General features: G+C 45.0%; 1 protein-coding gene across 1 annotated transcript in view; it reads right to left on the bottom strand.

The window, feature by feature from the left end:
- The window catches only part of COL5A2 (collagen type V alpha 2 chain), a 275,036-nt gene that overhangs the window by 57,942 nt on the left and 193,542 nt on the right, over positions 1 to 23,552 (bottom strand). The window contains exon 18 of the mRNA XM_040439368.1: positions 19,476 to 19,529. Coding sequence (XP_040295302.1) covers positions 19,476 to 19,529 — 54 coding nt within the window. The remainder of the gene's footprint in view (positions 1 to 19,475; positions 19,530 to 23,552) is intronic.

The following is a 23,552-nucleotide window of genomic DNA, read 5'->3' as shown; positions in this document are numbered from 1 at the left end:
CAAGCCTGTAAACGAAACGTCACTGTGCTGGCCACGCCCCCTTCACTGCCGGCTGTGTGCTCTATCCTAGGAATCTTAACCCCTTCAGCTGCACAGCTCTGCTAGCATTGAGGAGACTGCCTGCAGGGAAATAACAGATTAGAGAGCGCATTGCACAAGAAGGTATGGGGAAGATCCTGTGTGTATTAGCAGTGTCATTATACAGGTGGGACATGTAGTCCTACACACACAACATGCTGCAGAGTCTCCCAGCACTCAGGGCAGCTCTTGTATTCACTCCCTTAGCAATGTCATTATACAGCTGGAATTTGTAGTCCTACACATACAACAAGCTGCAGAGTCTCCTAGCAGGCAGACATGTCACTCAGGGCAGCTCTTGTATTCACTCCCTTAGCAGTGTCATTATACAGCTGGAATTTGTAGTCCTACACATACAACAAGCTGCAGAGTCTCCCAGCAGGCAGACATGTCACTCAGGGCAGCTCTTGTATTCACTCCCTTAGCAGAGAAGGGGGAGGGGCAGAGATTGTTTTTATTGCAGGTAAACAAAGGGCCAGAAAAGAACCAGGAAATGAGGAAAAAAAAATTTTTTTTTGGCATAAAACTTGCTTAGCTCAGTTATATATCAGATTTGCAGTGCTATATATTTTTTTTTCATAACTCGGACAACCCCTTTAAGGAACTTTGATGTGGAGATGGAAGTATGTGATGGAGCACCATCCTGCTGCAGAATTTGGCCTTTTTTATGGTTTGGAATATAAGAGGTAGCTAAGATTTCTTGGTATTTTAGACTATTGATATTTCCTTCCACCCTGCAGATCCCTCACACACCCCCATACTGGATGTAACCCCAGACCATGATTTTGCCTCCACCAAACTTCACTGTTTTCTGGGTAAATCTCGGCTCCATGGGGGTTCCAGTAGGTCTCCTGCAATATTTGCGGCGACTGTGGTGTAATTCAACAGAAGATTCATCTGAAAAATCCACCTTCTGCCACTTTTCCAGCATCCATCCTTTTAGCAGGCTGTGGCCCTTGGCAAATGCCACACGTTTTTTCAATTGTCTTTTGTTTAGTGCTGGCTTATGGGCACTGATTCGACCATGGAGGCCATTTCGAGACAGAATCCGACAAACTGTTCTGGTTGACACAGGGACTTCAGGTGACCAGGTCTCGTGTAGCTCTGCTGCGGTGGAAAATGGGCTGGCCTGGGATTTTTGAGCCAACAAACGGTCCTCTCGAGCAGTTGTCTTGCGGGGTCGGCCTGACCTGGCCTTGTCCAAAACGTCTCCAGTCTCTTCAAATCTTTTTTTATCCTCTGAACTTGACGCTAAGAAACATTGAAGCTGTCTGCCACATCAGCAGTGGATCTGGTCTTCAGCCTCTTGATAATCAACACTTTGGTCTCCGGGTGAATCTTAGGCATGTTTGCAGAGGTCTAATTGCAGTTGATGTGATGGTCTAGTGTACTGGGGTACTTTTTATACACACCTGAGCCCTAATTGATCCATTATTAGTCGCAGGTGAAGCTCATATGACAAGGCGACAACACTTATGTCTTGGCAAAAATTTACTCAATGGGCTTTACCAAGCTGTGAATATTAGAATACTTTTTGTCAGTTTTGTTTTGCACTGAAACATTATTACAAAAGCTGTTGGGATTAAAATGACCCATTTCTTGTAACAATATATTGATTAGAAATATATTTTAGCGGCACTTTAGGTCAATTTGTACACAAGCGACAAGACTTTTGTCAGGGACTGTAGACTGCATGATAACTTTATAAATCAGAAGCATCTCGGGCTTTACATGAGCCAGGCAGTGAACTGTACTCCAACTATTATCCTGTCAAGCTGATTCTAGAAGAATCTAGATTTATCAGCTGCAATTTTCTGAAAGAGATAGCATGAGAAGTGGAGTAACTGAAAGTGGAAGTGTTAGACTTAAAGAACATCTGTCACTACTAACAACCTTATAAAGCAAAGCATACTGTCTGGTGGGGTTGATCGTAGTGACTTAATTGAGTCATATATGTCTGCAATCAGATATTAACATTGTTATTCTTATACAAATTAGGTGCTCAAAGCACCTTGGGGGTGGCACTACTTCACCTACTCCTCTCCCCTGTCACCACTCCCCCTCATGCCCTTTTCAGATGCCTGGCCCTGAAATCCCATGCATGTGCCAGAGAGATTTCAATATGTGCAGTGCAGAGCTTAGAGTAGTCAGAACCTCATGAGTTACACTGCACATGTGTTGATTGAAATATTGCTGGCATATGTGAGAGATTTCAGGGCCAGGCATCATAAAAATGAAGATCCCTGGCCCTATTAATTAGGACATGAGGGAGAGTGATGAAAGGGGAGATGAGAAAGTAAAACAGTGCTCCAAGGCACTAGGCCAGTCTCTTGAGGCTCTGAGCACATCATATGCATAAGAATTAAAATATGAATTACACTGCAATGGTATATCCAATTCCAGCAATACAGGGCTCATTAAATTTACCATGACCAACGTAACCACGCAGAATGCCTGGTTTTATAGGGTTGATCATATTGACAGATTCTCTATAAAGATGCACCAAATTTATCATTCTATAGCATTTAATGAATTAGAGCAAACTACGAAAACGCACACTCCTACAAAACTGACTTCCCTTCATGGTGATAAATCTTTCCTATAGTGACATGAAAGATTTTAAGAAAATCCACCAAATAGCCAAAACTTCCTATGTAATAGGTTTAATATAAAAACTTGATTTGATAGCTGTGAGATTGAGAACTATCAACCATAAATTATAATTCATCCCCTTACAAATATTGGTCAATTCTGTTACAATTGCTTGGAAACAAGCTGTAATGATAATTGGCCACTGTAATGGTGCCCTTAAAGGGGTTGTCCAAGTTATTTTTATTGATGACCTACTGGGTGTCGGACCCCTGCCGATCAGCTGATTAAAGAGAAGGTGAGCACTTTGCCAGTGCTGCCTTCTCTTCATCGTTTACCTGCTCACTTTCACAACACTAGGGATGAGCAGTGCAATTACACCTAAGCCATCCCATTCATTTCAATGGGATGGCTCATTCTTATTCAAGTGTATGTGAACGAGCTGTCCCATTGTGTAAATACAGCTGCTCACCGCTACTGTTGCAATTGTGAGCCGGTGAATAGAGCAGAGAAGGCAGCACTGGCCCAGCTCATGCCTTCTCTTCAACCAGCTGATAAGCAGGGGTGTTGAACCCCCGCCGATCTGATATTGATTGCCTATTTTGCGGATAGGTCATCAATAAAAATAACTTGGACAACCCTTTTAAGCAAGTAAATCGGTTGAACAAAAATACTTAAAACATTACTCAGGGGAATACTATCAAACTCAACTGACGTCATAAAAAGATGCCACTGAGTTCTGGTATCTATCTTAAATGGATTGACCCATGACAACAATGTATTTCCTATCCACAGGATATGTGTTAGGTGTCTGATCAGTGGGATCTGAGTGCACAGGACCCCCGCTGATCACTGGAATGGGGTTTCATGTTCTCCATTTGATTGTATCGCCATGAATGCATACATGCTCCATTGAACTCTAAACTAAGTACAAGCGCTTAGAAGTCCTATAAAGTAGAATGGAGCAGCGGATATGCATGTGTATCTGTCGCTAGAGATGGCCTTGCAGTTTGCCCGGAGGTCGTTTCGCGGCGAACTTTGCTTGTTCACGATTCGCCGAACATGCGAACATATGGCGATATTCGCACGCACCATATTTTTTTGCCTAGCGCCGAACCTTGACCCATGACACATTCATCAGGTGGGACAGGACAGCCAATTGAGACGTTTCAGAACATGCAAACACCCCCTACCCTATAACAGAACCCGATCTGGCAGCCATTTTACATTATGTATTTTGCCAGTGTAGGTAGAGGTTGTAGTTTGGAGCAGGGACAGATAGGGACACCAAATGCTAGCTAATAGGGCCACAAAAGTCCTTTGAAAGACAGGTATAGGTGTGCTATTGATAGCTGTGATATAGAGGGGTGTGATATACTTATAATATACTTTCTAACATAGAAATTATATTATAGTGTATTTGTATTGTGCAGCAGTTGTGTATGGTTCTGCTGCAATACCACAGCTAGATAGAGGGACAAAAGCTATTGGAGTAACTAATTGCAACGGATGTGATATACCTGTTGCCACCAAAAAATCAGCTTGAGGGCTGCTATATACCTGTTTCCGCCAAATACTGTTTGATTGGTGCTATATACCTGTTTCCACAAAATACTGATTGACGGGTGCTATTGCTATATACCTTGCTCTACTAAATACCGATTGAGGGCTGCGATACACCTGCTTCCACAAAATACTGATTAAGGGGTGCCATATACCTGTTTCCACCAAATACTGATTGAGGGGTGCTATATACCTGTTTCCGCCAAATACTGATTGAGAGGTGACATATACCTTCTTCCACAAAATACTGATTAAGGGGGGCTATTTCTATATACTGTCTTCCAACAAATACTGATTGAGGCCCGTGATACACCTGCTTCCACAAAATACTGATTAAGGGGTGCCATATACCTGTTTCCACCAAATACTGATTGAGGGCTGCGATACACCTGCTTCCACAAAATACTGATAGAGGGTGCCATATGCCTGTTTCCGCCAAATACTAATTGAGGGGTGCTATATACCTTCTTCAACAAAATCCTGATTGAGGGTTGCTATACACCTGTTTCCACCAAATACTGATTGAGGGGTGCTATATACCAGCTTCTGCCAAATACTGATTGAGGGGTGCTATATACCTTCTTCAACAAAATACTGATTGAGGGGTGCTATTGCTATATACTGTCTTCCACCAAATACTGATTGAGGCCTGTGATACACCTGCTTCCACAAAATACTGATTGAGGGGTGCTATATACCTGTTTCTGCCAAATACTGATTTAGGGGTGCTATATACCTGTTTCTGACAAATACTGATTGAGGGGTGCTATATACCTTCTTCAACAAAATACTGATTGAGGGGTGCTATTGCTATATACTGTCTTCCACCAAATACTGATTGAGGGCTGCAATACACCTGCTTCCACAAAATACTGATTAAGGGGTGCCATATACCTATTTCTACCAAATACTGATTGAGGGGTGCTATATACCTGTTTCCGCCAAATACTGATTGAGGGGTGTTATATACCTGTTTCTGCCAAATACTGTTTGAGAGGTGCCATATACCTGTTTCTGCCAAATACTGGTTGAGGGGAGCTATATCCCTCTTTCCGCCAAATACTGATTGAGGGGTGCCATATACCTGTTTCCGCCAAATACTAATTGAGGGGTGCCATATACCTTCTTCCACAAAATACTGATTGAGGGGTGCTATTGCTATATACCTTCTTCCACCAAATACTGATGAGGGATGTGATACACCTGTCTTCACAAAATACGAATTGAGGGGTGCCATATACCTTCTTCCAAAATATACTGATTGGGAGGTGATATTGATATTCACCTTCTTTCACCAAATACTGATTGAGGGGTGCCATATACCTTCTTCCACAAAATACTGATTGAGGGGTGCCATATGCCTGTTTCCGCCAAATACTGATTGAGGGGTGCCATATACCTGTTTCCGCCAAATACTGATTCAGGGGTGCTATATACTAGTTTCCGCCAAATACTGATTGAGGGGTGCTACATACTAGTGATGGACGAACATCGGCCGGGGCGGTTTGCGAACGCGATCAAATGTTCACGAACCGCAAGTTCGCGGCGGGCCCCATTCGCTTTAATGGCAGGCGAACCTGAAAAACCTTCAGCTCATATTTGCAGCCAGCAAACACTTACTAGAAGTACACAAATAGTCCCACAACATGGACAGTGATATACCAGAGGGGGATCATTGGCAAAAATTCCCACAAAAAATATTTATTTTAATGAGGGGCCATTTTTATGTGTCTTAAAGGAAAACTCTCACAAATGTGCCCTGCTGGAGCCTAGAAAAATGTTATTTCCTATTTATTTGCTGTATACAAATGTGCAGCACTCCACATTTTTGTATCCTGCAGAGTCTATAAAAAAAATGCATATGTTAACGTAATTTTTTTTCTACCATGGAACTGTATGGTGAACGGACGCCAATTTACGGCAACAGTCTGAGGCATCTGTTAACGCATACTTTTTTGGTATGCACTAAATGGATGGCAAAAATAGGAGGTGGACCAAGCCCTAGTGTCAGAAAAAGAACCAGTACACATTGGAGCAGCGTGGCGGTTAGGGGAGGCTGCCCTGTACTGACAGAGCGCTACCTGGTCCTGGTGGTCAGGGATGAGGACTGTGTTTCCCAAGGATCATTTTCTACTGGGAAATACAGGGCACAGTATAATACACTAGAATCTATATAATATAAAGATATTAGCCCTACCCAGAATGATAACACAATTAGGTGATCATTTATTATATAGAAATACTACTGCCGCTGAACGTGGCCATATAGCTCTGGGATGTCCTTCTGGGAGAAATATTTCCTTCCGGGGACCTTCCATTGCAGTGTTTCAATGGCCACAAATTTTCTAAAGGCCTCCGAGTCCACCAGTTTATATGGCAGTAGTTGTTGGGCTAGCAATTCTGACAAGCAGCGGTCAGCCGTTGGGCAAGAGGGTTATCCGGCGTCATCATCTTTTTTCGCTCGAACATTTGGGGCAAGGAAGCCTGCCTTTTGCCAGATGAACGCGATGATGGCACGGTGGAAGGTGGAGTGGAGGACAACTGGGAGGAGAGAGGAGAGGGAGAAGAGGCAGGATAGGGAGCGCCGGGAGTGTGGCTTTGTGGGTTCTGATGGTGTTGCTCCCACTGGGCTCGGTGATGAGAGGCCAGGTGCCTTGTTAAGGTGGTCGTCCCTAGGTAAGTGTTGGCTTACCGCGACTTATGCGTTGACAGCACAGGCTGCAGATGGCAACACTATTGTCAGCAGTGGACACGTTAAAAAAAGCCCACACTGCAAAGCCATGTGCCAGCGTCCTGGGAGCGCCAGATGTGACCGTGCATGGTGGATAGCTCGTTCCAGATACATTAGCAGTCTGCTTTTTGCCTCCTGTGCACTGTAAGTTCTGCCTGCTTCTCCTCCTTCTCCTCCCTATCTGCTGTCCATCTCTCCCTCTGAACACCCCTCCTCTTCCTCTCTTGTGGGCAACCACATGACGTCCTTCACCACCACTGACATTAGACATCTCGGAGTAGGCAGCAATAGCGGGGACCACCCTCCTTGGGCTAATCTGGGTACTGTCGTCAGACTGCTGGGTGGCGACCGTTGATGCCTCCTCTTCCTGATCCGATGCCAATAATGGCTGCGCATTGGTAAGGTCTTGTAATGGATGGGAAAATAATTCCTCTGACTCGAGCAGAGGGGATATGGTGGTGGTGGTGGTGGTGTCTTTGGGGGTGCACACAGCAGAGAATGAAGAGGGTGCAGATAGAGAAGATGAGGAGGGTGCAGAAGCGGAAGGCTGAGTGAGCCACTCAACCAAGTCTGGTGCGTCCCTATAGAAGAGCAGTATTTGTGGAAGAAGGTATATCACACCCCTGCCTCAATCAGTTTTTTTGGGGGGCAACTGGTAAATCACACCAGTAGAAATTATTTCTTCAAATAGTGTTTTTCACTCTGTGTGGATGCGGTAACGCAGCAAAACCGCAGACAAATGCTGCACTACCTAAATGCACTATGTAGAAAGTATATTATTAGTATATAACACCCCTCCTTCAATCATTTTTTGTGGGTGCAACTGGTAAATCACACCAGTAGAAATTATTTCTTCAAATAGTGTTTGTCACTTTGTGTAGATGAGGTAATGCAGCAAAACTGCAAACAAATGCTGCACTACCCAAATGCACTATATAGAAAGTATATTATTGATATATCACACCCCTGCTTCAATCAGTTTTTTTAGGGGGCAACTGTAAATCACACCAGTAGAAATTATTTGTTCCAATGTTGTTTGTCACTATCTGTAGCTGAGGTAATGCAGCAAAACCGCAAACTAATGCTGCACTACTCAAATCCACTATATAGAAAGTATATTATTGATATATAACACCCCTGCCTCGATCAGTTTTTTTGGGGGGCAACTGGTAAGGCTACTTTCACACTTGCGTTAGGTGCGGATCCGTCTGGTATCTGCACAGAGGGATCCGCACCTATAATGCAAACGCTTGCATCCGTTCAGAATGGATCCATCTGCATAACAGCTTTTTCAGATCCGACAGTATATTCTAACACAGAGGCGTTCCCATGGTGATGGGGATGCTTCAAGTTAGAATATACTAAGAACTGTGTACATAACTGCCCCCTGCTGCCTGGCAGCACCCGATCTCTTACAGGGGGCTGTGATCCGCACAATTAACCCCTCAGGTGCCGCACCTGAGGGGTTAATTGTGCGGATCTCAGCCCCCTGATCGGGTGCTGCCAGGCAGCAGGGGCCAGATCCCCCTCCCCAGTATTAAAGCATTGGTGGCCAGTGTGGCCCCCCTCCCTCCCCAGTATTAAAGGCATTGGTGGCCAGTGGCCAGTGGCCACAGGCTAACAACCCCCCTCCCCCCCCATCATTGGTGGCAGAGGAGCGGCATTTCCGATCGGAGTCCCAGTTTAATCTCTGGGGCTCCGATCGGTTACCATGGCAGCCAGGACGCTACTGCAGTCCTGGCTGCCATGGTTACTTAGCTTATACTTACCTGCGCTGTCTGTGGCCGGCCGGCGCTCCTCCTACTGGTAAGTGACAGGTCTGTGCGATGCGCCGCACAGACCTGTCACACCAGTAGGAGGAGCGCCGGCCGGCCACAGACCGCGACGGTAAGAATATTTTTTGTGGCTCCCAGCTTTTTGACAGTTTTTGGCTCTACTCCCTGTCGGACTTGTGGAGGGAAGCACACTTTTCTGCCCCGCACTTTTGGCTCCTTCTATCCATTGCTACATTTGTCTCGCTCCTGTCCCTGCTTGTAAACTTCCGGCATGGACAGGGATCGCATGTACCGATGTAGCCAAGGACTGGCCGAGGCGGTGATATGTGCCCCTAAGCGGTACATAACTGGCTCATGTTCTGTTGTCTCTGGTGTCTTCTTATGTGGAAGAGGAAACTTTGGCCTTGGGGGGGAGCAGGGGGTGTAAAGGTTGGGGGAGTTTACTCTTTCACATAGTTACTTAGCTTATACTTACCTGCGCTGTCTGTGGCCGGCCGGGCGCTCCACCTACTGGTAATTGACAGGTCTGTGCGCCGCACAGACCTGTCACTTACCAGTAGGAGGAGCGCCGGCCGGCCACAGACAGCGCAGGTAAGTATAAGCTAAGTAACCATGGCAGCCAGGACTGCAGTAGTGTCCTGGCTGCCATGGTAACCGATTGGAGCCCCAGCGATTAAACTGGGACTCCGATCGGAAATGCCGCTGGCCACCAATGCCTTTAATATTGGGGAAGGAGGGAGGGGGGCCGCACTGGCCACCAATGCTTCAATACTGGGAGGGGGATCTGGCCCCTGCTGCCTGGCAGCACCCGATCAGGGGGCTGAGATCCGCACAATTAACCCCTCAGGTGCGGCACCTTAGGGGTTAATTGTGCGGATCACAGCCCCTGTAAGAGATAGGGTGCTGCCAGGCAGCAGGGGGCAGTTATGTACACAGTTCTTACTATATTCTAACTTGAAGCATCCCCATCACTATGGGAACGCCTCTGTGTTAGAATATACTGTCGGATCTGAGTTTTCACGATCTAACTCAAATCCGATGGTATATTCTAACATAGAGGCGTTCCCATGGTGATGGGGACACTTCAAGTTAAAATATACCATCGGATTGGAGAAAACTCAGATCCGATGGTATATTATTAGGGACGCCTGACTTTACATTGAAAGTCAATGGGGGACGGATCCGTTTGCAATTGCACCATATTGTGTCAACGTAAAACGGATCCGTCCCCATTGACTTGCATTGTAAGTAAGGACGGATCCGTTTGGCTCCGCACGGCCAGGCGGACACCAGAGCGGAATGGAGGCGTAACGTAGCCAAACTGATGCATTCTGAACGGATCCTTATCCATTCAGAATGCATTGGGGATGAACGGATCCGTTCGGGGCCGCTTGTGAGAGCCCTCAAACGGATATCACAAGCGGAACCCCAAACGCAAGTGTGAAAGTAGCCAAAATTGCACTAGTAGAAATAATTTGTTCCAATAGCGTTTGTCACTCTGTGTGGCTGCAGTATCGCAGCAGAACCGCACACAACTGCTGCACAATACAATTGCACTATAATATACTTTCTATGTTACAAAATATATTATAAGTACATTACACCCCTCAGTATGTCACACCTATCGATAGCACACCTATACCAGTCCATAAAAGGACTTTTGTGGCCCTATTAGCTAGCGTTTTGTGTCCATAACAGTCTGTCCCTGCTCCACACAGCAACCTCTCCGTACACTGGCAAAAGACTGAATGTAAAATGGCTCCCAGATCAGGTTTATTTATAAGCTAGGGGGTATGTCCATGTGCGGAAACATCTCAATTGGCTGTCCTATACCACCTAATGGATGTGTCATGGGTCAAAGTTCTTCACAATGTAAAAGAATATGGCGGGCGCGAATATCGCCATATGTTCGCCCGTTCGGCGAACAGCGAACGAGCAATGTTCGCCGCGAAACGACCGCCGGGCGAACCGTGAGGCCATCTCTACTATATACCTTCTTCCACAACATACTGATTGAGTGGTGCATTTGCTATATACCTTCTTCCACCAAATACTGATTGAAGGCTGCGATACACCTGCTTCCCCAAAATACTGATTGAGGGGTGTCATATACCTGTTTCTGTCAAATACTGATTGAGGGGTGCTATATACCTGTTTCCGCCAAATACTGATTGAGATGTGCCATAAACCTTCTTCCACAAAATACTGATTGAGGGGTGCTATTGCTATATATTGTCTTCCACCAAATACTGATTGAGGGCTGTGATACACCAACTTCCACAAAATACTGATTGAGGGGTGCCATATACCTGTTTCTGCCAAATACAAATTGAGGGGTGCTATATAACTTCTTCCACAAAATCCTGATTGAGGGGCGCTATACACCTGTTTCTGCCAAATACTGATTGAGGGGTGCTATATACCAGTTTCTGCCAAATACTGATTGAGGGGTGCCATATACCTTCTTCCACAAAATACTGATTGAGGGGTGCTATTGCCATATACCTTCTTCCACCAAATACTGATTGAGGGCTGCGATACACCTGCTTCCACAAAATACTGATTGAGGGGTGCAATTTATCTGTTTCCGCCAAATACTAATTGAGGGGTGCTATATTCCTTCTTCCACAAAATCCTGATTGAGGGGTGCTATACACCTGTTTTTCGCCAAATACTGATTAAGGGGTGCTATATACCTTCTTCCACAAAATACCGATTGAGGGCTGCGATACACCTGCTTCCGCAAAATACTGATTGATAGGTGCCATTTACCTGTTTCTGCCAAATACTGATTGAGGGGTGCTATATAACTGTTTCTGTCAAATGCTGATTGAGGGGTGCCATATACTTTTTTCCAAAAAATACTAATTGAGGAGTGCTATTGCTATATACCTTTTTCCACCAAATACTGATTGAGGGCTGCGATATACCTTCTTCCACAAATACTGCTCTTCTCTATGGACTTGCAGAGACAGGCAGAGGAAGAGGCAGAATTTTCCGCAGGGATGCTAGGGGTCGGGCAGGTGCACCAGGCTGGAGACTAAGTGGGAAGTTGGAGAAGATGCATGCGATAACTTCAAAGGGCGCACCAGAGTTGGTTGAGTGTCTCACTCAGCCTTCCGCTTCTGCACCCTACTCATCCTCTGTATTAGCACCCTCCTCACTCTTTGCTGTGTGCACCTCCAAAGACACCACCACCACCACCATAGCCCCTCCACTCGAGTCAGAGGAATTATTTTCCCATCCATTACAAGACCTTACCGATGCGCAGCCATTCTTCGTATCGGATGAGGAAGAGAAGGTAGCAACGGCTGCCACCTAGCGGTCTGACGACAGTACCCAGAACAGCCCAAGGAGGGTGGTCCCATCTGTTGCTGCCTACTCCGAGATCTCTAATGTCAGTGGTGGTGAAGGTAACGATGATGACGTGTCGATGGACGTCACGTATGTTCCCACAAGAGAGGAAGAGGAGGGGAGTTCAGAGGAAGAGACGGAACAGCAGATAGGTAGGAGAAGGAGGAGAAGCAGGCATAACTCGCAGTGCACAGGAAGCAAAAAGCAGACTGCAAATGCATCTAGAGCAAGCCATCCACCATGCATGGTCACATCTTGCGCTCCCAGGATGCCGGCACTTGGCTCAGCAGTGTGGGCTTTTTTTAACTTGTCAGCTGCTGATAATAGTGTTGCCATCTGCAGCCTGTGCTGTCAATGCATAAGTCGCGGTAAGCCCAACACTCACCTAGGGACGACCACCTTAAGGCCTCTTTCACACGGGCGTTGCGGGAAAATGTGCGGGAACAGCCGCGATTTTTCCTCGCGAGTGCAAAACATTGTAATGAGAAAAATCACGCATGTTTGGTACCCAAACCCTAACTTCTTCACAGAAGAGCCACACCGGTCCTGCACTCCTTTCAGCTCTGCGGTCACAGGCTGATCAGTGGCTAACTCCGCTCAATTTGACAGTTGGTAAAGTGGTGTGTGACAACAGTGCCAATCTGCTGAGCACGCTAAACAGGGCAAAATGACACACGTGCCGTGCATGGCACATGTCCTGAATCGTGCAGCGATTCGTTGCCAAATACCCTGGGGTCCAGGATGTCTTGCGGCAGGCCAGGAAAATCTCTGGCCATTTTAGAAGATCTTACACGGCCATGGCTTGCCTTGCTGACATTCAGCGGTGACACCACTTGCCCGTCAGACGTCTGATTTGTGACTGCCCGACATGCTGGAACTCCACCATGTATATGCTTGATAGGCTTCTCCAGCAGAAACGTGCCGTTAACGACTACCTGTACAAACTCTGCAGTAGGACAGGTTCTGGAGAGCTTGTTTTTTTTTCACCGCGCCAGTGGCTGTTCATGCGTGACGCATGCAGACTTCTGCAGCCATTTGATGAGATCACCAAACTGGTCAGTCACAGCCAGGGCGCCATCAGTAACATCGTACCTTACGCCTTCTTTCTGGAGCATGCATTGCTTTGTGTCATTGATCAAGCCGTCGAGGAGCAGGAGCTGGAAGATGAGGAAGTCGCAATGCTGAATGAATTCCCGGGGGGGCTACTCTATCTGAGACAAGTCAGCAGAAGTCTGAAGAGGAGTCAGAGGAGGATGGTGGCTTGGGGGAGGAGGAGGAGCAAGAAGTGCAGGCTTTAAACTTTTCGGGGATCCCTGGTGTTGTCTGTGGCTGGGGTTAGGAGATCGAGGACAACATTCTCCTGGGAAATCAGCAGGAGCCAGGGCGCTCCACCGCTTCCAATTTAGTGCAAATGGTGGGCCTTCATGCTCCAGTGTTTGAAGATGGACCTCCGTATAAAAAGCATAAAGGTCCTGTACTGGGTGGCAACATACTTAGACCCACAATACAAACACAAAATGGTGGACATGTTACCAGCATCACAGAGGGCTATCAGAATGCAGCTTTTCCAGGCCTTGCTTCAAGAGATGCTGCATTCTGCTGTTGCGGGAACTGGCAGAGGAATTTCCACCCACAGCGAAAAAGGTGCGGGTACCAATCCTACCGCGCCTGCAAAAAGAGGGCGGTTTAAAGATGTGTTGGTCACTTCGGATATGAGATCATTCTTGCAGGCAACCCATCGACAGCCTCCCTCCGGATCCAGCCTCAGGGAACGCCTAGACCAGGCATCCTCAAACTGCGGCCCTTCAGCTGTTGTAAAACTACTACTCCAACAATGCCCTGCTGTAGGCTGATACCTGTAGGCTGTTTCGGCATGCTGGGAATTGTAGTTGTTCAACATCTGGAGGGCCGCAGCTTGAGGATGCCTGGCCTAGACCGACAGGTGTCCTACTACATTGGGTTAACGTGGATGCTCTGAGAAGCGAGGAACCCCTTGACTACTGGGTGTGTAGGCTTTACCTGTGGCCAGAGCTGGCACAATTTGCCATGGAACTCTTGGCTTGCCCCTCGTCGAGTGTCCTGTCCGAAAGGACGTTTGGCGCAGGATGGTGGATCGTGACTAATAAGTGCACTCGACTAGCTCACGACATTTTTTAAAATGAATGCGGCATAAACCTCTGAGGAATTCAACACCTGTGATGACCATGTGTAATGGAATTTCCTCATGCCAGCCCACACATATCCGCCACCACCCAGAACAAAGAACGGTCCTTGCCTTATGTATATACAGCGGCAAAAAAGGCCTTTTATGTCAGGTGATTGCCTAATTTTTGGGGCCTGTACTGGCTGACAGTTACATTTTTATTTTGTGACCGCCTAATGCACCTCCAGCCACAGAATCCAAAGTTCTGGCTGTCAGGTGAATGCCTATTGGCAAATTTTTGGGGCCTGTACTGGCGAACAGTTACATTTTTATCCTGTGACCGCCTAATGTACCTCCAGCCACAGAATCCAAAGTTTTTTGCTGTCAGCTGAATGCCTATTGCCTAATTTGGCCTGTACTGGCTGACAGTTAAATTTTTTATCTCTAGCCACATAATCACACCCCTTTCTCACTCCTCTGCCTCTCATTATGGTGGCACATGAACCGAACTCACCATAAGGACCTTCTAATGTCACAGGGTCATGTGACTGTGCCCTCCACCACGTACTGTGCCCATTTATACCCTGCATTGTGCCCTCTTACCACACCCTGTGCAGTGCCCCTAGTCATTCCCTGTACTGTGCCCTCTTATACCCTTTTATCCAGTCACGTTATGGCGGTGTTGTCTGGTCACTGTACAGAGGTGTTATCCGGTCAATGTATGGCAGTGGTATCCAATAACTGGATGGCCATAACTGTATCCCTTTCCCTGCCCATGCCATCATTTTTTAGACCTGGCATGTGCTGGAAAAATATGCAGTTAAGGACCTTTGCGCCACAATCTGTGTCAGAAATACGCCTAACATTGACCTATTTCTATATAATAAATAACCTAATTGTATTATTATTCAGGGGTAGGGCTAAAATCTTTATATTATATAGATTCTAGTGTATTATACTGTGCCCTGTATTTCCCAGTAGAAAATTATCCTTGGGAAACACAGTCCTCATCCCTGACCACCAGGACCAGGTAGCGCTCTGTCAGTACATGGCGGCCTCCCCTCTCCGCCACGCTGCTCCGCTGTGTACTGACACTTATTCTGACACTAGGGCTGAGTTCACATCCAATTTTTGCCATCCATTTAATGCATACCAAAAATGTATGCGTTAACAGATGCCTCAGACTGATACCGTACAGTGGCATCCGCTCACCATACAGTTCCATGGTAGAAAAAAAAATTATGTTAACGTTTTAATGGACACTGCAGGATACAAAACGTGGAGTGCTGCACATTTGTATACATCAAACCGATAGGAAATAAAACATTTCTTGGCTCCAGCAGGGCACATTTGTGAGAGTTTCCCTTTAAGATGCATAAAAATGGCCACTGATTAAAATACATATTTTTTGTGGGAATTTTTGCCAATGATCCCCCCTTTGGTACGTCACTGTCCATGTTGTGGGACTATTTGTGCACTCATAGTTTGTATTTGGTGGCTGATAATATGACCTGAAGGTTTTTCAGGTTCGCCTGCAATTTAAGTCAATAGGTGCGATGTGAACGCGCGGTTCGTGAACATTTGATCGTCCATTTCACTTGAGGTGGAAAACAAAGGCCCCCTTCTAGAGATTGTGGAGGTCCCAGCAGTAACTGGAACCAATCAGACACGTATTCCCTTATTCTGTGGATAGGGAACAAGCTGTCATGCCGACAGCACCTTTTACAGCATGTCACATATCAATACACTGCTATATATACAGTACTATATATCTGTACACACTGCATCTATTATACCTCATACCTCACAATCAGTACACTGCTGTATATACTGTATATCTGTATACCCTTCATCTATTATACCTCGTACCTCACATATCAGTACATGCTGTATATCTGTATACCCTGCATCTATTATACCTCGTACCTCACATATCAGTACACTGCTGTATATACTGTATATATCTGTACACTGCTGTATATAATATATATATATATATATATACATATATATATATATATATATATATATATATATATTGGTATAGATATATAGGAGTTCATTTATTTATTTTATGCAGTTATATAGCGCTACTATATTCTGCAGCGCTTTACAGACATTAGCAACCAACCGTCCCCAATGGGACTCACAATCTAAGGTCCCTATCAGTATGTCTTTTGGATCAAACTGGTTTAAAGTAGAGATGGCTTAGTTGCCTATACCAACCAATCAGATTCCACCTTTCACTCTGGACAGCTCCTTGGAAAATGAAAGGAGGAATCTGATTGGTTGCTATGGGCAACTAAGTCAGTTCTACTTTACACTAGTTTGAAAAATGAGCAGTGTACTGATATGAGACATACAAGGTATAATAGATGCAGCGTGTACAAAAATATGTGGTCAGTTATACATTATGGTGAGTGGGCTTATGCCTTTGATCAAAATGTACACTAATGCCTCATTTAGCATGTAGCATAGGAGGCGGATGTGCGATTCATTTCTTTTCTCCCTTTTTTTATATATGTATAGAGATTATGTCCCTAGATCAGCACTCTTTCCATTCGGCCAGGTGATTTTAATTAGACAAGTATTCTGCAGTAGGGGTTAAAATAACCTATCATGCTCTCAGTTGGAGTTCCTGAGAGCTTCAGGTAAGGTGAGCTTTGACAACTGTTCACATGGTGCGTGCTGCACGGGGGCCACTGTGCTGTTTTTTTGGCTGGTTGGTGGGGCCCAGTGCCAGGTATGGCGTAGTCAGGCAGCAGGGGTGCTGTTTGGCTGCTGGGTCCCGCCGCCGGCCGGGATGGCGCCGCAGCGCCATGCCAATTTTAGGTTAGGACCCACTCATAGAGGCAACCTTGGCGTGGTGAGTGGGCTTATGCCTTTTGATCAAAATGTACACTAATGCCTCATTTAGCATGTAGCATAGGAGGCGGTTCACATGCACTTTAGTGCTGTTTTCTGCTAAAGTAGCAGGGATTAGATCAAAGCATAGCAGCTGGATGTGCGATTCATTTCTTGTCTTTCCTCTTTTGACTTATACATTATGGTCACTGTGTGTGAGGTACATGAGGTAATGGTGATTGTAACTGTCTGCAGTATTATATATGAGTGAGCAATGAGTAAAATCAAGACATGGGTGTGGGTGTGGGTGGGGGGCAAATTAAGGGAAAAGTGGAGGACCTCCTCTTACCACTCCATTCCAGTCAATGGATCAATGCAGAGCACATTGTGCACTTCTAATCCCTGCTGTTAGGGGTTAAAGGACCTGTGATGATGTCACCACAGGTCCTGGCAGATGTACCCTTCTAACCTAGAAACTACACTATTCTTGGTGCAGTTCCTTTGCTAGATCATGCAGGACTTATGATGCTGAAGATGATGTCATCACAGGTCCTGGCAGATGCACTGTTCTAACCTGTGACCTACACTATTCTCTGTACATTTCCATAACTAGATATACAGGACCTGTGATGGTCCTTTAGCTTTTTCCATTGACAATAGGAATTCCTGACTGAAGCTGGATGGGAGCCAGTATTGAAGGTAATTAGGGGGCGGGGCCTATTCTCCATTGCAGGCCCCCACGGGCCCCATAGCAGCTGCGTGGTCTGCCTATATGTGATGTATGCCACTGCATGTGACATATAAAGTGACATCTAAAATGCAGCACTTCTTTACACTAGATTCACAAGATCTGCTGTTGTCCCTTCATAAATGAATATTACATGTATTATATAGAAGCCAATAAAGAAAGCAATGGTTTTTACTCCAGTTTCTATTACGTCAGATAACTATAGTTTATATACAGTATAGTATAGTAAGATGAACATCTTAAACCATTAATTCTAGGTCAGATCAGTTCTTAGCAATTTCCTAAATTTTCTTCAAAATAGGTCACAGAGATATCTTCCCTTGAACAAGTAGATGCCTCCTTAGGGTATTTAATAGTGTTCCCACTTACTATGCCAAACAATGTTCATTCCAGTTCTTTTATAAGCTTTTGGGAATTTTATAAAGCCAAAGATGCATGAGAAACAAACTGATTACGCACTATTAAAATGAATGAAAAGTTGTATTGTATAAAACAGTCTGCAGTTTATTATTTGGTGGCAAATCAAGAACTAGACTCTGCCAACTAACATTTTCAGTTGCAGCTGTCTCCATCTTTTAGACTAAGTATCACCTGCAGACATAAATGTATTGCACATCTATACACCATAATCGAACCGCTAATTTTCTGCCAAATTCACAAAAGCACCTCATGTAAGTAGATACAGTTGTCCTTGAACTACATTTATAACTTAAAGAGGTGGACTTGTATGAATTGCCCTTATTACCTCTCACATCCTGCAAACATCTGATTTACTATGTACATTATCCTCAGCCATACAATACTACAAAATATTACATGCAGACATTAAGCTGTCCAGAGGAAGTTCCACTTCTGTGAAGTTCATATACCTTAACATGCTGTTCAATTTATAAATGACTGTAAATTATTATACAGTATGAACACAGCACCTCTATAATAGGAAAAAAATTAATACAGTAGCAAGTAACACAGATTTTGTTGAACATAATTAGAGATGAGCAAAGTATTCAAAAATTCTATTTGGCTGCTTCGCTGAATTTAACAAAAAATAATTTGCTTTGTGACCAATTACTTCATCATGAAGTGCATTTCTTTGTAAGTAGTGGGTGCAATGACTGAGAGCGGCAATTGCACCGCTCCCCTTCACTGTACCCCTCAAATGCTGCGTTCATAGCTGGTCGCGGCATCTGAAAGTAATCATGCAGTGTAAAATAAAAAAATACAAAATTACATCATACTTACCTAATCCGCTTGTTCACGACGGGCTGGCTGCCACCATCTTGATTGAAGTTCTCGTGCAAAATCTTGCGCGGCCCGTGATGACGTCATCAGGTTGGCCAGCGTGGTGGCGTCATACATCACTATGCATCACGGGATTTGGTGGGAGATCTTTAATCAAGATGGCGGTGGCCGGCCCGTCGCAAGCAAATGGATGAGGTAAGTATTATTTTTTGTTTTTTACACCATTTCAGGGAAAATCGATTCACTACCACGAAGCATGAGGAAATTCAACTTCATAGCTAATCAAATTTTTCCTGAAATTCGGATCGAGGTCCACTTTGTGGACTTCTATTTGCTCAACACTAAACATAATGATCTGTGAGTGTTCAGATATGAGCAGGAAAGTAAATCTTTAAAACTGCATCTTACCTTCATACCAGGGATACCAGGAAATCCAGGGGCACCACTCAAGCCTATTGGACCCTAGTAAATAAAAAAAAACGATTGTTTATCATAAAAACTTAAATATTACACTCAGGGGCGGACTGGGAACCTAAAGTGGCCCTGGAAAAAAAAAAAGTGGCCACATGTTGGCGGGTCCAAATTGACAGAAGGCTGGATAACATGAGTAGTCAGGGACAACAGAAGTAGGAGGGGTAGAACCAAGTACCAGCACAAAATACTGCCGCCTTGTTGCAGTATTAACTGTATCACTGTCCTGAGGACAGTGATGCAGTTGAATTCAGGATTGTGACCACTATCTCCTATATTAATTAATTCGTTCTGAGAGCATCAGATCATTGTGTACCTGATGGCTGTGAGGAGGGCTTGGGTGGACCCTGTGGGCATCAACCCAGGTCTGTGGCCAGTTCGCCACTGGTTACACTTAGCTTTCATTAAAGAAATACTAAGAAAGCAGAATTATATTTTTTTTTTTGGATCTGACCTCACTCATTCTAATTATCATGGCTCTTAAAATACCTTTATTTTACAAGGTCCTCATTATCAATTTCACCACTACAGTATGTTGAATGGTGTGCACATCATTGGCTTAATTTTTTTTTAAAACACTAGGGCTCTGAATTATCATGCCTTTACTCCACAATTCTGGCTTCAAAAAGAGCCTTTTGCTAATTTTTTGGCTCATTTGCACAAAATTTTGGTGACTTTTTGCATTTTTACACCACTCACTCCAGTTTTGAAATATGGATGGGAAGTGGTCATGGTTGGTTATGTTAATGAGTTTCACTCCAGATTTACCACTTTTTTAAAAACTCGCAATCACACTCCAGGAGAAGGGTGGAGTAGGAAAACTGGAGTAGCTTTTGTAGATAAGTGTTAGGTTTAAAGAAGAACTCCAGCAAAAAATGTGTCATGCCCTGCTCAGGCTATGTGCGGAGGTCTGCTAGATTAGCAGCACGTGTCTAGCCTTTTGTCTTGTTTTGGAGTCAAGCTAGATCCGCCTCCCTTCAGGTGCACTCGGTGGGGTCGTTGGTTTCAGTTTAAATCACTCCCACTCCCAGTGTTCCTTGCGGGTTATAGCTTTTGTCTGGCTCTGTGGAAGCAAGGAAGGAAGGATTGGCTTTTCCTGCTCAGAAAAGATAAGTTGGTTTCTGTTTTCTTGTGGTTTGCTGTCTAGGCTGTTAGAGAAACGTCTGCCCCTCCAGGTTCTGAGGGAGCAAGCTGTCTCTATCCCCCCTTTCACCATCTCAGGGATTTTAGGGTATTTTCAGCCCAGGCACGAGGACACGTTATTCCCACCTTAAGGGTCTGAACATGGGCATAGCAGTATAGGGAGAGCTGGTAGGGATTTGTTAGGAGGTGACCTTAATCCCCAGCTTCTCGCCTAGAAACTTGTTTGTTTATTTTTCTATGTATTTGATATCCTGTCCGCCGTGACATTATAACCTGTCAATACTTTGACTGCCATTGCTCAGCGGTTTTGAGATGGAGTCAATTGATGTGCTAGTTGATCGCATGCAGGGATTATCCCTAGAAGTTGCGGATCTGCGTAATTCGGTCACACGGTGTCAGAATGCTCTGGCATCAGGTGCAAGTCAAATTTATGGGGAGCCTAAAGTCGCTCTCCCTGATAGATTTGCAGGGGGTGTGGATGACTTTATCCGCTATAAAGAATCATGCAAGTTGTATTTTCGGCTGCGTCCATCTTCGTCTGGTGATGAAAGTCAGAGGGTTGGTATAATCATTTATCTGCTTAAAGAGGACGCGCAATCCTGGGCCTTTTCTCTGCCGCCCGGTTCTCTGGCCCTCCGGTGGAAGAATTTTTTAAAGCCTTAGGATTAATTAATGCTGACCCAGATCGAGTCTCGATGGCGGAATCTAAATTGCGTAATTTATTGCAAGGTGAACATACTGCAGAGGCTTCCTCTGTTGAGTTTAGGAGATGGGCTACCGAGTCAGAGTGGAATGACCCCGCATTGCGTAGTCAGTTTTGTCAGGGGTTATCTGAGAGATTGAAAGATGCCCTTGCCTTTCATGAGTACCCGGATACATTGGACAATGCTATGTCTTTGGCAGTACGGTGAGATAGACGTATTAGAGAGAGGTGTAAGGCTCCATCCGCGCAAGGAATCCCTTCTGTGAATGGTTTCATCTCACCTGCTCCCCAGGGCGATATTACATATAACTCTGGGGTAGGGGAGGAACCCATGCAGCTGGGTCAGGTATCTTTCCGTTCTGGTAGTAGAGACTTTAGGAGATTGCATAAACTATGTTATTACTGTGGGAAAAGTGGTAATTTTATTTTTGCTTGTCCTTTTGTTAAACCGCATGTTGATGAGAAAGAATCACAAAGAGGTTTGCTTAAAGAAAAAAAGAAAACATTCCTGACTCTTGGAGTGGTGGAGCAAGCAGGTATGCAAGCTACCTGTAGTACTCATTTTCTCCTTCCAGCTATGGTGGCGCTAGACCCAAGAATTTTTTTTGTTGAAGTATTCATTGACTGTGGTGCTGGGGTAAACCTTATTGATTTTCTTTTTCTTCAAAATCTGGGTCTAAGTACTTGCACTTTAGAAAGAGAGATTCCGGTTTTCGCAATTGATTCTTCCCCTCTTTCTCAAAGGAGTCTCACTCATATTGTTTATGGTATTCTGTTAAGGGTGGGTGATTCACATGTTGAGATTATGTCTTGTTTTGTCATGAAGGACTTGCCCGCTCCTATAGTCTTAGGGTTACCGTGGTTGACAAAACATAACCCAATTATAGATTGGCAAGCAAGACAGATCATTGGTTGGAGTGAATTTTGTTCAGATAGTTGTCTTGGCACATCTATCTCTGGAGTGTCTACTACGGCTCTACCTCTGTATCTCTCAGATTTTGCGGATGTCTTTTCGGAGGGTGCGGCTCAGGAATTGCCCCCTCATCGTGACTATGATTGTCCAGTTAATCTCATCCAAGGGGCAAAGTTGCCAAAGTCTCGGCTTTACAATCTTTCTCAACCTGAAAGAGAGGTAATGCGGAAGTATATTGCCGAGAGTTTGGCAAAAGGTCATATTAGGCCATCTAAGTCGCCAGTGGCAGTGGGTTTATTCTTTGTAAAGAAAAAGGATGGATCACTGAGACCTTGTTTGGATTTCCGGGAATTCAACCGTATTACGGTCCGTTATCCGTATCCCCTTCCTTTGATCTCTGATCTTTTTGATCAGATTGTTGGAGCCAAGGTGTTCTCCAAGTTGGATTTAAGAGGGGCCTACAATCTGATCAGAATCAAGGAAGGGGATGAGTGGAAAACGGCCTTCAACACGCACGAGAGTCATTTAAAAAATCTGGTTATGCCTTTTGGGTTAACGAACGCGCCAGCGGTATTTCAGCGATTCGTCAATGACATTTTCCATCATTTTGTAGGGAGGTTCGTGGCAGTTTACTTGGATGACATTTTAATTTACTCTCCCGATCTGAAGACCCATCAGGATTACGTGAGACAGGTTTTGACGATCCTTCAGGAGAATAAATTATATGCCAAATTGGAGAAATGTGTGTTTTCTGTGCAGGAGCTTCTGTTTCTGGGATATCTGCTTTCTAAATCTGGTTTTCGTATGGACCCCGAAAAGGTCCGGGCGGTTCTGGAATGGGACCGACTGGAGAATCAGAAAGCTTTGATGCGGTTTTTGGGGATTACTAATTATTATAGAAAATTTATTTAGAACTATTCTACCATTGTAAAACCTCTGACCGATATGACTAAGAAGGGCGCCGACGTCTCTGTCTTTGCAGGCCTTTTCGACTATTAAGGAATGTTTTGCGTCTGCTCCCATTCTGGTGCAGCCCGATGTGTCTCAGCCATTCGTGATGGAGGTTGATGCATCAGAGGTGAGGGTTGGAGCAGTGCTGTCGCAGGGTTCATCTCCTGGCAAATGGATTCCGTGTGCTTTTTTTTCCAAGAAGCTCTCGGTCGCCGAGAGGAATTATGATGTAGGAGATAGAGAATTGCTGGCCATCAAATTGGCCTTTGAGGAATGGCGACACTGGTTGGAGGGGGCGTCTCAC

The sequence above is a fragment of the Bufo bufo genome, chromosome 7 (genome assembly GCF_905171765.1).
Source record: "Bufo bufo chromosome 7, aBufBuf1.1, whole genome shotgun sequence".
NCBI lineage: Eukaryota > Metazoa > Chordata > Amphibia > Anura > Bufonidae > Bufo > Bufo bufo.
This window is presented reverse-complemented; position numbering and strand designations above follow the sequence as displayed.